General features: G+C 45.9%; 1 protein-coding gene across 4 annotated transcripts in view; it reads left to right on the top strand.

Moving 5' to 3' along the window:
• The window catches only part of LOC135394955 (protein Shroom3-like), a 170,135-nt gene that overhangs the window by 25,915 nt on the left and 125,956 nt on the right, over positions 1-18,264 (top strand). Inside the window, exon 1 of one of the 4 annotated variants that reach the window (XM_064626063.1) lies at positions 1,505-1,745. The exons of 2 other annotated variants lie outside the window; for them this stretch is intronic. In XM_064626063.1, the coding sequence (XP_064482133.1) occupies positions 1,741-1,745 (5 nt within the window). In that variant the 5' untranslated portion in view covers positions 1,505-1,740. Of the gene's footprint in view, positions 1-1,504; positions 1,746-18,264 lie in introns of those variants that run through there. One more of the 4 variants, XM_064626062.1, reaches the window with a different exon arrangement.

Here is an 18,264-nt window from a genome sequence, read left to right as displayed (position 1 = left end):
CAACCCAGAAACGCAAGCGCTTTGCACTTACATCACCGTCGAGTGGTAGCCGCAGTATTCATTTTCACTGCGAAATTATTGTTATTATTTGTGTGCCAATTATGTCGTCGTTGAATTGATGTTACACTATGCGATGTGTGTTTCTTTTATTTTTTTAAATTTTATGTATTATTATTATGTTTTTTTTTGTTTTTTTTTTGTTTTTTTTTTGTAGCTCTCTCGCAACGCCTCGTGCTGTGCGAGGGCCAAGTAATCGAATTTGCGGTGTATTTTCGAAAAATCGCCTGCGGCTACCCAAAACGCGTGTTGGGTTCTGGACATATTCCCCAGCACGACGCTGGGTATATCCGCTTTTGGTGCTGACAGGTCATCGAGAACGCTTGGTGAATATTGTTGCCAGTCTCTTATATAACGTCTTATAGGTGTCACAAATCGCTCTCTTGGCTACTCCAAATCACTTATGTGTATAGCGTTATTCGTTTTCGGGTTTTATGATTTTTTTTTTTTTTTCAAATTCTGATGGGAAAAATCGGGTGATATTTACACGCGAGTATTCGAGGAGAAATCGGGCGCTATGACCTCTGTTTGATATGTCACCGGGGAATTTTCGGGTAAGACGAAAGGCGTACGAAACAAGCCACTTCTGTGACACTGGGACGAAAAACAATAATAATCTTTATATTTCCGCTCGGAACTGGGAATAATGAGTGACCGAGGTATTCAAAACACTTGCCCCTAGCTTCACAAAAGCTCGTCTTTGACTCCTGCAAGAGGAGATCATAAACGGAGGACAAATAGGTTGTCACAAATAGAGTCACTAAATAAGCTACGTAGCTAGGTTGTCACAAATAGAGTCACTAAATAAGCTACGTAGCTAGGTTGTCACAAATAGAGTCACTAAATAAGCTACGTAGCTAGGTTGTCACAAATAGAGTCACTAAATAAGCTACGTAGCTAGGTTGTCACAAATAGAGTCACTAAATAAGCTACGTAGCTTATTTAGTGACTCTAGTCACAAATAGCTCTCTTTGCTGATATTATGACTCGCTTTTCCGACGGTTTGCCGAGAACGACAAGTTGAAGGACCGCAAGGATTTCGGGTAGATATCGGGTTTTCACCCGAATTCTTGAAAATTCTGTTCGGGGGGGGGGGGGGGGGAGAATTATCGTGAAAAATCGGGTTTAATCGGAATACGAAGAACCCTACTTATGTGCTGTTTTATGTAAACTAAGAGCAGATAAGCTCAAGTGCGTGGCTGCAAAGTATTTGATTTGATTTATTTATTTCTTTAAAAGCATTGTCTCACTTCTCACTCTCTTCCCCCACATCAGAACAACGCCGTACTCTCATTACTTCCTCCTCCTGCTTACATTTTCTTACGACACGCCAACCGTTGACTTGTCATTAAAACACCACCTCCCTGCAGCGCCGCGCGCGCGCGCATAAAAAAACAACAAAAAAACAAAAAACACGCGTCTCCCCGGCGATAAGCTGATAAAAGAGCCTGACAACGGTCCGGTCTGCTGGACGTCTGACAATCTAGAACGGCGACCTTAAAATCTCCGTGCTATGGCGACGATGTGAGTTGAACGATTTCTATAGTGTCGCAGCAGGAATGTGAACCGTCTGTCCGTGGGCCTCTGCCTGGTATGGCCATCGTCGTCTAACCGGGGCCCCCGCGACGACGTCGATATCGGACGCATTCCAGTCGGATAAGCCGAATCGCCGTCGTAGTTGCCATGAAGTAAGCTCTCTCTCTCTTACACACACTTCTAGTTCGCATTTGGTCGCCAACAGGATTTCCCAAAAGAGGGGCCCTTCTGCAAAATGTACACTGGTGGCCGAATGTTATATAGCTATACGTTAGAAGAAGAAGAAAAAAACAAAAACAAATGTGTGTCCCTTCGGTATTCGAGGCTAGCGGACTTTCGTGGCGCCGTCTGGCAACCCTGGCAGGGATTCCGTCGTTGACAAATAAGGCCATTTGTGCGGTGATCCATAATTGGGGGATTATGGAGGGTCCTGGTTTTGTTTAGGCTTATATGCACGGACACAAGCGTCCATGGGTTGTTGTTGTTTTTTTTTTTCAAGTTTTTTTTCGCAAGCATGAGGATGGGGGTTGTTTGTAAAAGGTGTTTGGCAGTGATGGCCAGTAGCTAACTACTAGTTAAACTAACTGATTGTAGTTAAAAAGTAGTCAACTACTTGCAGAAATGTAGTGTGCAACAGTTAAGCTACTACTTCGAGCAGTTAACTACAGTAGTTAGGGTACTGCAGGCGCCAATTACTTCCGATTTGAGCTACTTGTTTGATGAGAACGGAGGTGCAGAGCAATTGTAGCCGTGCATGTGTACTAAATCTTCACTGCTTTGTGATTCATATTTAGGTTCCAAAAAGACTATAGAATGGGATTGGTGTTGAGGGACAACGTTACGTAGTTAGAGATGTAGTTAAAATACATTGCAGTAGTTAAAGAAGTAGTTTTAACTCCTCCCCGGAAAAGTAGTTGAATTACTAGTTCAACTACTCCATCGCGAAGTAGTTAGTAGTTATAGTTAAACTACCGTAGAAGTAGTTAGTGGCCATCACTGGTGTTTGGATTTAAATTTCTTCGGTAGCATATCTTGCCTTAAATGGGCCCGCTAACCACATACTAATAATACGAAGGGAACCCAGACTAAATCCCCAGGCAGCACAATGTACTGAAAGTCGAGTGCAATAGGGGTGGACGGGTAGGTGGAAGACCTTGAACAGACTCTTGAAACTAAGGAACATTAAGACACATACCGTCCACCCCTATTGCACTCGACTTTCAGTACATTATGCTGCTTGGGTCGCCGAGGCTAGGAAACAAGAAATATCTGCCCAAACAGGGCGTCATAAACATGCTTTCAGGCTGTCGGCGTTTCTGCCCTTGTAGTATTGAGTTGTTTTGTACAGATAAAGAGATAGTGGTAACGATAATTCGTGGCGTTACGTCGGAGCCCTGTCCTGCTATTCGTCTCCGCGAGTTGCAAGTAGTGGCCTTTATGAAGCTGTCATTCTACGATGCTGATAGATTGATCTGTCTCCGTTCTCCATTAATCATATCCTTACAAGCCTTCACAACAAGCTCACAAATGACAGCAATACGTATATACAGCTAACGGCACAATACCGTTCAGCCTCATACACTGCACAGTTTTCTTCTTCGTCTACTCTCTAATCTACTGTACCGCTTACACTCATTTTCCGACTCGCTGCTTCCATCTGGTATTGCCAACATTCAAATCAATCACCGAGAATTGACATTGGGCGTTCCGCTTCAAATTCGTCGACAATAAACACGCGTGGCGCCCTCTCTCGTCATTTATTAGCATCCCACAATCCGTTCCCCGCGCGTTAGTGCTTCTTTCGAAGAATGTATTTGCCGCTCCGAAAGGCGTCTTTCTTGTTGTTGTTGTTGTAGGTGGTGCTGCATTGCAGGTGGAAGGACTTGAAGAAACGTAAAGAAAGGAAAGTGAAGTGTATTTGCCCTGTACCTTATTGAGTAGCAGATGTGCCGCTTGGGAGCACGCGCGCGAGAATTTAATCAAAGGGCGGGTTGCGGCGGTAAAAGCAACCAAGAGGATTTCGGAATATGTAGGTGAAGGTTTTCGCGTTTGCATACGGCGTGGTCACGTGATTTATTGCGTTTAGAGCGTCATAAACCTTTCGTGATGTTTACAGTTTGGTGAAGAAAAACATGGAGGTGTGAATTGCCTGGTGAAGTATTGTTTGCTTGGCGGTGACCGATGATTACGAAATAGGCTCGTGTTGAAATTGACCCCAACGAATGTCGTAAAGCAAAAATAAATACACATTAAAGTAAAAAAAAAACAACTTTGAATGGGTACTCTCACAGAGACTGTAATCTGAATATTTGAATCCACCGATTGTAGCCGATAAATTTCGCATTCTGTCTTTTCCGCCTTGGGACGTTTACCGTTACGCAGGGCAATATTTACCTTTCTTTCTTCTTTGTGTGTGTCCTTCATTAACGGTATGTACATTCCTGGATAAGGGTGGCCTAATTATGGCCTCTATCATACGCGTCCTCGTAGATACCGGTATGCCAGTTATTGTTATGGCTAACTGGAAGACCGCCTCGACATGCTACACGTTCTTTCACTTCGTTGTTTGAACTGTCCGACCACTCATTCACGGACAACGGCAAGCGCAGTTGCTGGTTCGAACACAATGAATGGAATGCACCGACATTGATAACGTCAGGGTTATCGAGAAACTATATACCGCTCTCCATATCGCCACCTTGCTTTAGAGGTTTAGCTGAAGCGGCACACCTCCCTGTAAACGTGATTTTGCGCTTCCGTGTTATTTCTGGAACGCCGTTGTCGCTCGCGCAGAAAATGAATCAATCAATCAATCACCAGTGGTCTGTTCGAGTGCATATGTGGCATTTTATTATACTGACCGGTCTGCGTGTCGATATGGAGGCATGTCGTCCGGGAGGAATCTTACGACTTCGCAGGAAACTGGGCTCGCTGGTGACTGCTCCAAGGCCACACTCGAACCGACGGGATCGAATGCCGCCAGGGGATGCGCTTCCGTGATACTCAGCAGTGTTTCCAGACAGACATTGGAGCCGTTCCTCAAGAAGTCGTCCCAGGAGGCAGGGCTGGGCAGTGTTACAAATACATTGTATTATAATACCGTTACTGTAATACTTTAGAGTATTTGTATTACGTATTATAATACAAAAAATTCGAGTATTACTTGCATTGTATTACTGCAAAACTCGTAATACTTATGACCTGTCCTGCCTGAGGTGATGGGTCTTAGACGTGTATGCTTTCGGTACTATTCCAGTCCTACGAACACGACCTAGTTCTGCCAACAGAGGATCACACTTCTACGTGCAACAAAGGGACGATTACAGGAGCTGGCTGACTCAAATTTCTGAGAAACTTCTCCACTCTGGGTTAAAAACCCGGAGCCCTTAGGGGGTCATATCATAGAATGGAGCCAGGGTCGGTGCGTCAGAAAGTAAAAGAAAGAAAAAAGAGGAGTATAGACACACACACACACCTGCATCACCCCGCGAGAGAATGCCCTGAGAGCTGTTAGTTAGTCAATTCAGTGACCGGACCGGTGGCTTCAGAAATATGTCTGGGGGGTTCCTTTTCTAATAACTGTCTGCCACGGCACAAAAGTATTACTACTACGTATTACTTGAGTAATACAGGGAAGTAATAGTATTTTGTATTATAATACTTGAAAATAAAATATATTTTGTATTAGTATTATAATACCATTTTTAGCAAGTATTATGTATTTGTATTATAATACAAATTTTGAGTATTCCTGCCCAGCCCTGCCAGGAGGATCGCAGGCGAACCCGGCTGTACACAGCTCGTAGATGCTATAGATCGGGATTTAAAAAAGAGCTCTCGTCATTACCACAGATCAGACATGTACAAGATACTCAAAAATGTATTTAAGGTAAGATAATAAATACTAACGTTAGAATGTAATTAAGATAGAGTATAAATACATGAAAATTAAAGTAATTAAGATAGAGTACAAAATACTTCAAAAGTATTTGAAATTCAATTAATATACTATTTATCCTTGAACGCAAAAAGTCACCGGTCACTGGTCAATGCGGCAAGTCGCCGCTATGCGACATGAATCACCTAAATGAGACTTTGGCCGTAATGAGACTTCGGCCGTAATGAGATACAATCCCCGCAAGCCGCCGCTGTGTGATAGGAGTCATCTAAACATAAGTCCCAAAAAGATGACAAAGAGATACCACATAACTCCACTAAGTATATGTGACCCAGAACAAAGCAATTTTCTAGCAGGTGCCTGCTCGGCGAGGTCAGAATTCGGCGTCACCACGTCAGGGCACACATATTAGAACCCTCACTCGCCAAGGATTAGTACACACGGGGCAAGATCTCTAAATGGAGACTTCCAAGAAGGGCCAATGTCCGGGTCAAGTCCGAGGGACTCAGGGAATTTCCACTGAACAAGCAAGATAATGGAAAGACAAGACACAGAAAGTTTGAGAGGGAGATCCAAAATATGTAATTAGAGTATTGAGTAGAATATACCATAAAATGTATTTTAAATAGAGTACAAATACACAAAACAAAAAGTATTGAGTACAGTACCAAAATACCACAAATTGTATTTAAAATACAGTATTTTAAATACAATACTCCAAATACGTACAAGTTTGCCACAGATGATTATAAGAGAGAGAGAAGGGAGGTGGTGTGAGACCAACCAGGCTTCGGGCTGAACGTGGCTTAGGCATTGAAGGAGCTCGGGAGAGTCGTGTTGATTTATCGTAACGGCGAATCGCGCGTAGTTCCCACTAATGGTCACGAATGTGACAAGAATAAACTTCCGCGAGGGCAGGGTGGATCTCACTATCTGATGAACTCCTATCAAGATGCACGCAGCGAACCTTGCCGTGCGCGTTGCGGGGAACGCACAGTGCAGGGAATGCATCTCTGTAGAGATGACGTCTGCTATGGTTGCTTCTGTTACAACCAGACGGATGATTGGTTCAGTTGCAACCTTATCGATGCGGAAGCGCATCGGGAGATGTATCGTAGCGTATGATATATCTCTGCGTGTACAATACAGGGTGTTTATTTTTATTCGTTACAGAATTTTGATTAAAAAAAAAAAAAACTAGCGGGGCAAAATAGATGCCGTTTTCGCAGTTGAGTACTATACGGCCAGGCTGACATCCCCTCAATGAAAGCATGAAACTACAAGATGACTAATTGCTTAAAATTCATTAATTAAAATTACGCGTATCAGATAGTTTTGGGTGTTGGTGTTAGATCACTGGAGGGAGGGAGCTATAGGGCTGTGTGATGAGCAGTACTTTAAGTACCAAGTACTCAGTTGTACTACTTTAAGTACAATTCCCAGTACATTATACATTAGCTTAAGAAGTACATTTCAAAATGTGACACTTTGTGCAGAACTTCAAGTACCTTTAAGTCCGGGTACTTCGTATTTTACGTTATGTACAATTTTGGGTACTTTGCCCACCACTTGCGAAGCGTGTGTGTTGGGAAAATCTCTGCAAGCCCACACGCGTATTCGCCACTAATTTTCAACCATTGTGGACAGTTCCTGCATAAAAAAAAAAAAAAAAAAGCTAAGGCGTCCGCTCGTTGGTGGTAACCAAGGTCGTGCTGTAGACTGGGAGGTGGTGGGTTCGAATCCTACCGCCGGCTGTGCTGTCTGAGGTTTTCCCTGGGTTTTCCGAAGACTTTCCAGACGAATGTCGGCACAGTTCCCCCTGAAGTCGGCCCAGGACGCATACTAATCCCCCTGTCCCCCACTCCTTCCTGCTGTCCTCTCTCCGTCTGTCCACATCTGTACGCCGCTCATAGCCACAGTTGCTTCGCGGCGCTAACACGCAATCAAAAAAAAAACAAAAAAAAAATGTCGCCGATGCATGTGTCCAAATATCTATCCGCCCTCATACATGCACCCATTACGGCACTAGTTGCACCGCGAAGAACTCAGACTGTCCTTGTGCCCTCCCAATGTGCGTCTGCACATCAGAAAACCTGCTTCCGTCACAGACGACCTGACGCGATTTTTCTGCCGGTATCCCGTTAACAACAATTCGGAGCCTGTTTTTCCCCTGCAAAGAGATGAGCCTGGCATGACATGTGACGTGTGCCACGCGTGAGAAGGAGGTCGGGAAAGAGGGGCTCCGTAGCTGCTTGCCTGCCTGCCTCGGACATTTCTGTCTGTGTGCCATGCTGTCGGACTACTACGCGCTGCTCCTGCTCGGAATGTGTTCGACTGCTCTCCTCGGTAAGCGCATAATGCTTTTATCAGTGATGGCCAGTAGTTAACTACATGTAGTTAAACTACTAGTTAAACTAGCTGATTGTAAGATACGAAGGCAGAAAAAATAGGCGATGTCAAGTTGCCGGTGGTGAGAAAATCAAAGAGTGATATTAAACGGTAGGAACAACTTATTTATTTACACATGGTAAACAAGACTTTCGTGCACGAGTCTGCACTTCTTCAGGTTGTTCATTGTAGTTAAAAAGTAGTTATCAACTACTTGCAGAAATGTAGTGGCAACTACTAGTTAAACTACTATTTTAAGTAGTTAACTACAGTAGTGAGGTTACTGAAGGCGCCAACTACTTCCGATTTTGCCGCAAGCTTCACGGCACGATTGTGCTTCCGACTTTTACCTTGAGCTACTTGTTTGATGAGAACGGAGGTGCAGGGCAATTGTGTCGTGCATGTGTACTAAATCTTCACTTTTAATGCTTGTCTAATGTAGCCTCATTTGCTGCGAAATAATTCGGCAATTTAGTTTATCGCGTAGGCACAGAAAGAATCCCGCCGCAAGCTTTGTATTTGACGATCGTAGCAATGGCTTGAGCCAAAGTTTACTATTGCTTGTGATTCATATTTAGGTGTCGAAGAACACTACAAGAGATTGGTGTTGGTGGACGACGTTAAGTAGTTATAGATGTAGTTAAACTACATTGCAGTAGTTAAAAAAGTAGTTTTAACTACTCCCCCGAAAGGTAGTTGAACTAATAGTTAAACTACTCAATCACAAAGTATTTAGTAGTTATAGTTAAACTGCTGTAGAAGTAGTTAGTGGCCATCACTGGCTTTTATGGTAGACACGTATCCGAATAGCTTTCATTTCGACTCGCTGGGACTGAACCGATAAAGTGTCCGATTTGGAATGGCTCGAATAGGGTCGGTTGATTCGGGTTTGGGTCGGTGGCGTGTTATTATTGCCGAGCGGTTTGTCTGCCGGTGGGGCGACATGTGGCTCGGAGGAATCGCGCGTGCTGGGCAGACTTCGCAGGAAACTGTGCCGATAATTTGTCTTGCAGTGTCTGAGGGAAAGCCCAGGGGAAACACCCAGATAGCCGGCGCCGGGATTGGAACCCAGGTCACATTCCGGACTTTGAAGGCGATCTTGTTTATAAAAAAAATCGCGATCGTGGCTCGAAAGGATACTGTCTTCTTTTTTTGGCCATGATCATGTCAAGGCGGTTTTGAAGGACACTGAACTAAGCTAAACTAAACTGAAGGGATGACGCGTGTGCCTCTGTAGATGCGGTAAAAGATTTGTATATACCTTAAGGACACTCCAATATTGTGCAATCTATATTTTCGTAATGTTTCTGAGGGGTCTAGCGTCGCTTCAAGTTGTGATGCTTTCGAGGAAGCTATCAAATGAAAAAGGCGAGAGTCTCGGCTTCGAATCTGCTTGATGGTTTCTATTATCGTGGCTTTATATTTACCGGGAACCTTTACCGTGTCAAAATGAAAAACTTTAGAGATGTTGATGAAGAGATGAAACTAACGATGATTCGTGTTCTTCATCAATGATGCAAAGAAAGAGAGAGATAGAGAGACTGGATGTTAACAATATCCCTTAATTATTGCTGGCCCCAAGTTTGGCCCGAAGAACGCCAGCAATTCTGTATCATGAAACTAGTAGAGAAAATAACCGACAGGTGGACCATTCATGGCGTCGCTTATGAACACAGTTGTCTCGCGACGCGAAACCCCGCAATTATTCTTTGCTTAAGTTTTATACAGTCCAATTCGCCTAAAACCCTGCAAAATGCCAGCTCCAAATATCGCATCACACTCGGAAACTTACGCGTAGGCCCCTTTTTGGTCGCGCTCCGCCAGAAAGCACTATATGTGAAACTTATTAGGCAACTCTGTATTCGATTCCTATCGATTTAGTCCGATAAAAAAATCACTGCGACGCGGACAGTGATGGACTGGACCGTTGTGGCAACGCGCTATTATTTGCACCCATGTATAGTGCCCAAAAATAATTCCTGGCCAGATGGGCGTGGTGCATAGGCCGTGTACCCCCTACCTAGATGCGCCGGTGATTGCGCGGCACGAAACCCCAAGATACCGGAAGCGTTGAATCATGACGCAATATTGCTGCCACTGTAATTCCCATTCTTACCAGACGCCGGGTAACCATATAGATAACGGCCGTTGTTCTCGGTAACGTCCAATTCCGAACAAAAAATATGATAGTGTTGCCATCAGATAACGAACCGTACCTGCCGCGAACATGGTTCCATCGAGATGTCGCTGTCAGATATCGTCTTCCAGAGAAAGGGAGAGATAGAGAGAGGGTGTAGTAGGGGCTTCGTCGGGATCATTCCGCAAAGGCGGGTTAGCCATTAGCATATGTTAGAATGGTTAGGGTATCTGCGTCCATCCAACATGTCAGGCGTGACGTTTGACAGTGTCTGATTTTTGCTGAATGAGACGCGATGAAGTCAATGAACTGCACGTCATTGGACTGTCGTGCTTGCTCTTTGAAAGGTGTGGTTTGTTGGTCTCATCTCATCTCGAGCTTGGTGTTGTTACGTGTCCACGGCGACTACAAGACTTTTATGAAGGTGACTTCAGGTGGCGCTACTTTAGTTTTGGTAGTCGCTTATTTTGGAGTGCTTATCCTGGGAAACTCGCTGGAAGCAGTTGTGAACTTCCTCTTGTAGCTCAAGTCTTGTTCCCCGGATGAAAAAAGAGAGAGTTTCCCCCAAGGTCTTTCCAGACGAATCTCTGCGCAGTTCCCGCTGAAGTCGACCCAGGACTCATTCTAATCTTCCTAGTTTCCCACTTCCTCAAAATCCCCTCACCGTCAGTCCACAACTGCGCACCTTTTTGTATTTGTGTGGTGCGCAGTTGCGTCGCAGTGCTCTACGAATTGAAGGAAAATTGCAGTGTGACACAATGCATGTGATTGGTTTCAAGTGCTCAAGTAGTACTACGTCGAGTACTAGGCTACGTGCGCCAGCAAAATGTAGAAGAGCTGATGATGCTTCCAAAAATCCAGAACAAATACTTGGGACACTGTTGGCTAAAGTCGCCTGTCAGTAGTTCCGCGGCCCATATTACCTCAGTTGAAAGTGTTGTACCAATATTGTATTTGAAGGTGGACCATGCGCTGCGCGTGTTTATTACTCGAAAGAAATAGTCTTGCAGCACCTGGACATTTGAGATGGGATAAACCACGGAGTGCTGATTTTAGACGGCTGTGTCACCTACAGTACTTTAGATTGCTTCAAGACCACCACTTGCCATGTCGATGGCACTCTACAGTCTACACCCGGCTTCGGCACGTATATAGTACTTAGAACTTACAGCTATGGTCAAGGTGAGACCTCCGCGAAGTTTGATTTCGATTTTCGTTCAGCGCTACGGTATTTTGAAGAGCAATCGACGTCAGAAATACGAAAATTACGAGTATATTGTGCAAGTATAGTGTTCACGCAGCACAAGAACTCAGAAACACAAAGTGACCCGTAAACGCGACAAAGGGTGATGACATTCGGAAGCCACACTATGGCGGCAACTCTTCCATCGACCGTGGGGTTCCCCCGCGAGTGACGTCATACTAATAACCCGTTATCATCAACCAAGCGATACGAGCACACTTTCGCTCAACACACCGCATATTTGTAATAGAAGTCTTCGAGTCCGACCCCGCGTCACACGATACGTTCACCCGTCATCAACGACGTATTGATGAGGGCGTCTTCCCAGACGAGTTCCCTTCTGCTGAGTCACGCTCTCGGACGACGACAGAGGAATCCCCCCCCCCTCCCCCGTAGAGGAATTTCCCTCCTCCCGCGGTTGACGGAAAGAACGCTCCCATCACTCGACCGATAGATCCTGTTTCATTTACTGCCGTTTCTCCTCCCATGGCCATTCGTTTCGGATGAGATATTCGAGCCACTTCTTCTGCAGACTGGAGAAAGCGAACATTTTACTGAATGAGGTCATCGTGTCACACCCAGCATTCGAGGGAAAACCCGGGGATGGTGAAAGTTTGCCAAAATTCGAAGACAGTGGGGGACATCGATCTGCAGGAAGAGAGGTATTGGGGTGGGAGGGTATGTATGTGTGTGTGTGTGTGTGATATGATATGTGTATTCCAAGAAATAGAGGAAAGCACAGTCAAGCCACGTGGTCGGCTCGCTGTGCCATTAAAGAAAAGAGAGAGAGACGGAAGGAAAGGGCAGAAGAGAGAAAAAAGGAGAAGGGTCACTTGGTGGTTCCTCTCTTGATTCAGACTAAAATGGCGCTGGAGATGCGTGATCCAGCTCGTGAGATGCGTGAGCAGTTGTAATTGACTATCATCGAAAGAACGTGAGAAGTTACCCAGACGGGCTGACTTCTTGATCTATTTTTTTGGTGTTGATGTTGTCGAAAAAAAAAATCTATAATCTATAATAATCTATTTCGTTGATACGTTCGATTCAGTTTGCTTCCGGTACAAGAGTGATAAACAAATGGCCACCTCTTTGGGCATTGTGTCAAACACGTTTAATCGTGGCAGTTTGATATATAGGGTCATCGTTGGCGGTAGATCTTTGGCGAAACTCCTTGAGTCACGTGACTCCACTTGGCTCGGCTTGGCTTGGCCCTATAGAGCTTCAGACGTGCCAACAAGCATGTTTGGCTCTATAAAGGTATCGTTGGAATAAAATAAGGAGTCAGCATCTTAGCCACCATAGCTCTTAACAACAACAAGCGAGCCGAATGAATGAAATTGTTATGCAATGTGTTCCGTAAATTAAAGGAAGACGTAGGGTGGAGTCAAACAATAGCCTCCTATATATACTGATCAGTATATAGGAGGCTATGGTCAAACATCAACGTCACCCCGGGAATCGCTTGTAGCACGCAAGAATAGCGTTCGGTTTTGTAACGTATTTTACCTGCGTACATTTTATAGAACTTGCGAACTTTTCCAAGAGGTGAAATGCAACGATACAATTCCTCGGGTTTATGTGGTATAGAACCTGAGCTGTGGCAAGTATTTCCGCAAGATCCGATGATTTCTAATTGGCGTTACTTTCCAAAAGGAAACAGAACACAAGTTCAGTCTTCACCCTAATTGGACTTCGAGTCTCTTGACCTGCTTCGCGGAATATGAGATTACGACAACTCAAAAGGTTGCCTCAAGTTTCCCAGCCTTTTGCATTGACACGTTATTGCCACAGAACCGGCTATTGTACGAATCCACATTTTCTTCTCTAATCCGTTTTTCACACCTCTCACGGTATCTCGGTTACGCTACCCACCGTCTACGTATCCTTCCTAAACCCTTTCGCAACATCCTAACACCTGGAGACTGAAGACCATACGATGCCATTCATTTCTTGCGTCCGCGCAAGGTCCGGTGGATACATATCTCGAAACGCCCAACTCGGCTTCACGAGCAAAAAAAAAAATAAAAAAAAAATAAACGCCATAAGAGGTCAGTGCTGGTGCCGGCGTAAACAGACCGACCGATAAGACGACACCTACGTTGGTCGGCTGGCACGCCCTGCGGTCGCTCGTCCCACTTTCCCCTGGTACGGACGCCGAAGGCGCTGGCGACGCCGTCTTCCAACCTTGACATTAGAACTCCGCTTGCCTATCCTGACCTCTTTCCTGTCTATTGTTTACTTGATGGACGTGAGATTGCGTTTACTCGGTGCTCGGCCCCAAAGACATTCGGTATGTCACGCTGGCGGAAGGATTGTCACGTCCCCGGGCCTTTACCGTGCACGGGCACTTTCGCCCCAAGAGAAAATTGCCTTTCGTGTTTGAATGGTGTGTTTGCTCGCGAGGGCAAACGGCTTGCGGTGAACATCTGCTCTCTCGCATGGTGTCGGAATGTTTGCAGCGGGACTGTGGTCGGTTGGAGGGGGCTTGTCTTGCCTAGGGGGTTTCGAGTAAAGTGATTTCGTTGAAGGCAACCAACAACTCATCTGAACTATAGTTGTCGTGCCGTTAGCCTGCGCTCTGGACAGTTTTTGCCATTTGGGAGTACGGTTCCCTGTTTTTATGTTTCGACCAGTATTTTGACCAGTATCTTCGAACACCGTCACTTCTGTGCGCATTGACTTGGCAGAAAAAGTCGTAGTCGTGGAAACCTATATGGGTAAACGTATGCCGCCAAGTGTACCTTACCGTGGAGTGAAATGAGACAGATCTGCCCAGAGCTGAAGTCCAGTGACACTCGAGATGTTCTTAACCACTTCGCAAGATGTGTCTGACTTGAGAGTGTACAGCCTGCTTACTTGGCCGTATAGGTGCAGCGTCTGTCCGTTGGCGGTTGTTCCAAGATGACGCTAAAGACTTTCGGGTGGAGGGATCGAATCTCATCATGGATGTGGCTGTCTCAGGTTTTGAGCAGACATTCTAGATGGATGTCCGTATAAACTTACCCGTTGTCGCAAGATCATCCGTGGTGTTTCTAATAATAATAATAATTGGGTGTTTACGTCGCGAGACAACTGAGATCATGAGCGACGCCACAGCGGTCGGTCTGTGGATTGCTCTTGCCCACCTAAGGGTTCTTTAACGTGCGATGAAAGCTCATCACACGGCGCCCCGTATTTAACGTCCCTCGCGGAAGACGGCGTGTCTAAGCAACTTGTACCCTGCCACCAAGTTGCTGGCGTCCTCGGCCGGGTTCGAACCCGCGATCTCGGGATCAGAAGGCGAACACGCTACCGACTGAACCACCGAGGCCGGTCGTGGTGTTTTTCTTTGTACCTGTGCACGCATATATGCTCTCCTAGCGGCAGACTTACTCCGCGGTGATAACACGGAATAAAAACACGGTACGAATACACGAATGAGTTTCACATTACAATTTCACATTTTATAGGTTATATTGAGAAAAACCGTTCCACAAAGCCCTCATTGATAATATAGAACTTCGGAGTAACGTTTGAAATACATGTGGAAAGACAAACAACCAGAAGGATCTCAACGTTGGCACATTAGCTTCAATACTGGCAACCTGGCTTTCACAACGTGTAACAATTCACCAGTCATCAAAATGCTAATTTTGCGCTCTAGTCTCGCGCTTTGACAATTACAACCTCATCAAACATTCCATCACGGAGCACAATACACGTCGTCATAAACCCAATTACGCTAGGAGCGAATTTCTTCGTCGCGTTAGCCCGATCATGCGTTTTTTTTTTTTTCCTGGCCATTACCTCTTTAGTCAGTCGACGCGCCATTAGCGACGAAAAAAAAAAAAAACCAATTACGTGGAGCCATAAAAAGCAACATGGAAACGAGGTCCTGACGTTTCGACACCCAGGAGACCGTTCTCCGACTTCGCCGGGAAGTTGCTAGTCTTGTGACGCGATGGAAGCATTGTGGCAAAATAGGCCGACGGTGAGCGCCCGGTGTGTCCATTGGAGTATACGTCGCTGTCTCCCACCAACCGCACCTCTTTAGAAGAAGTAGGTTAACGTTATATCGCGTAAGTGACGTGAAATTGCGGAGCAGTTCCGCAGGTGCAGGAATTCTGCGTTTAGCGGGAGGCAGGCAGAGCAGTGGCCAAAGGGAACTTGTCACGTGTATAACCAAATAAACGTCGATAATCGCCGAAAATGCCGAACAGCGGTTAAATCGATCCCGCAGTTCTTGGTAACCGGTGAAGTGTGCTAACCATTACGTCACTCCTGGCAAGATTTGCCAAGGGCTCTAACTGACGAACCCTCACGCTCTAGTTCTGGTTCCTCTTCTTCTTGCTTTTCCCATTAGATGATAAATACCCCAAAAAAATCTAAAAATTCGTTCAGCAGTTAGGGCTCAACGAAAGAAAAGAGAAAAAAAAGACATTCTCAGTGTCCTGGTTTCGTAAGGCTTCAGCATGGCTCCGGGGCTTCCTCTCGGACACGACTCAGTCAGTCTCGTACTGTCCTGCGTTGTCCGTCCCTTTGTCTTCATTCTAAACTCAGCCCAGGTCCATGTTTCGACGAGCTCGCTCGCCAGCCGCTTTTATGCCCAACGCTATTCTTCTCAGACTTTATTCCGACTGCCCATCTCAAACTTACACCACCAGAAACGGTTCAAGACCGAGCAACTTGGATGGCGTAACATTTCAAAAATGTCTGCTATTCCCTCTCGAGGGCCATTCACACTGTAAGACGGACGTCAATCGCTTGATGGTGAGCCTTCACTGAAGACACAGAGAGAGAGAGAGAGAGAGAAAGAGAGGGAGGGAAGGAGACGGAGGAAAGGGACGGAGAGGTACACGTGCGTGTGTGCGTGTGTGTGACCGATATGGAATTCCTCGCGAAGCTCGGTTTTGGTCGGCTCTTTCCGATTTGCTTTCTTTCCTTTTGTCAAGGGGGGGGGGGGTCAAGGATCTTTCCCAAGGTCGTTCGTTTCGTCGTTTTCTTCCGATGGAATGTGCCATTCATTCTCTCACCGGGTACCGTTCTTTTTCTCTTGCCTGGGACGAGGGGGAACTCTGTCGTGGAGGGTTAAAATCCCCGAGAGAGCCGTTGACAAGGCGGGCGTGAATGCGAGGTACTGACTCTGTTCGAATGGGGAGCAGGGGATGCCTGTCGCAGGTGAGAGGTTGAAGAAAAAGTTACGAAACGGTGTCTTTCGTGAAAGGGACGGTTTGGTGAGGAAATGTGGTTTCGTAATTGGGACCTTTAACGTCTGGGTTGAGAAGTCGATGGTTGTTGATACTAAGACGGAATGGTGGCAGTGCCTTGAGATGTCCTTCACATTTTTCTCATGATGAACTTCACTCATCAGCTCGCCCGCGTTTATGCCATTTTCTCTCTCTCCCTCACCTTCCTGTTGTCCTCTCTCCTCCTCTGCATAGCCACAGTCGCTTCGCTGTGCTAACGGGGAATTAAAAAAGGACTAACACGTAAAGTCCCTCGTCCTCTTTCAGCTAGAAAAAAATAATAATGACCCTCTGTCCTGAAAGCATTTGTTCGGAAGCACGACCCTTCTTAATAACGCTACCAAGTCATGAATATGTATGCACGAAATCGAGATGCGTCGCGCTCAAATGAATAAAGTGTCCCATATTTTTCTTTATTTTTCATGTATTTTATCTTTTTTTTTTTTTTTTTTTGCAACGAACGACTCCTCTCTTCGTAGTACGGTTGATGGAGACGTGCCCCTGCAGTAATGAGAGCGCATTCCTCGTTGCGCATTCCAACTTCAATTCCTCTCACTGTGCAGGAAAAAATAAAATAAAAGAAAATAGGGATGCCTAGAATTGGCGCTGCTGCTCTAATTAAAATTCCGAAACGCGGGGGGGCGCTGTACTCTCGTTCTCTTTGGAACCGATTAACTTGATTCCGTCGGTCGCGGTTCTATCGGTTACGCGCGCGCGCGTTTCGCGAGTTCACTGTTTGCTGTATGTCGCGCATGCGTACTGGTGGTGGTAAACAAGTCGCTTAATGAGACGCTTTGAAGTGTTTGGGAATCGGCATTCTGGCGTTGAAGGCTTGTCGAGATGGTCAAGGGTATAGGGTTCGAATGGAGTGTTTTTTTATGTTGGGGCAGTTCTGATATAGGTAGTTTAATTAAACTCTCGGTAGGGGGGCGCTTTCGGTTTCTCCGGGTGGCTGTGATTGAGAGGGTTTGGAAAATTTTCGCGGGTTTATTGAAACAGTCTGTGGCTTTCATTCCCTACTGGCCTATAGACCGTTTTCACTGACCTCATTCCGTCCGCCATGCTTTTGTGTTCGCACGTGCTCGCACCACAGTTAAGGCTGGTAGCGTGCACGCGCCATGCACAAAAGTATGGCTGCCACAAGCAGGGGGAAAAGCTACGCCGACTGCGGTAGTGACGTCAGATGAAAAGAGTCTATAGACGCCCTTTCATGTTCTTATTCACTGGGCGTGATGTGTGTGTTTCCAACCGAATTCCGAATACAGCTCCTGCACCTTCATGTAGCTCTAACGTCGAGGTGCACCTTCCAGACAAATGCCGGCATCGTTCTCCCCGGAAGTCTGTCCAGGATGCGTTACTAACCTCTCCTTATACCCCACTCCTTCCTGCCGTCCTCTCTCCATCTGTCCACGTCTGTCCTGTACGCCGCTCGTAACCGCAGTTGCTTCAGGGCGCTAACAGGGAATTAAAAAAGAAAAGAAAAATCCGACGGTTGTGCTGTTCCAGGTTTTGCAGACGTGATTGAGCATGGTGTCCCCTTGAAGATGGCCCAGGAGGTATATACTAACCCCGCGCTGTCTGCTTCTCCCTTCTTGCTGTCCTCGTCTACACAACGCTCACAGCTAGAGTTGTTTCGCGGTGCTGACAGAGAGTGCAGGAAGAAATAATTTCCAGTCCTGCACTATCGAGAGACGAGATTCATCTTCAGCTAGCATGTACAAATCGAGTAAACGTAATTTCACACGTCAAGTCGCCCGAGGAATGAAGTCAATCACACGTG

Source organism: Ornithodoros turicata, chromosome 5 (assembly GCF_037126465.1).
Source record: "Ornithodoros turicata isolate Travis chromosome 5, ASM3712646v1, whole genome shotgun sequence".
Taxonomy (NCBI): domain Eukaryota; kingdom Metazoa; phylum Arthropoda; class Arachnida; order Ixodida; family Argasidae; genus Ornithodoros; species Ornithodoros turicata.
Note: the sequence above shows the minus strand (reverse complement) of the source record. Positions and strands in the feature narration are given on the sequence as shown.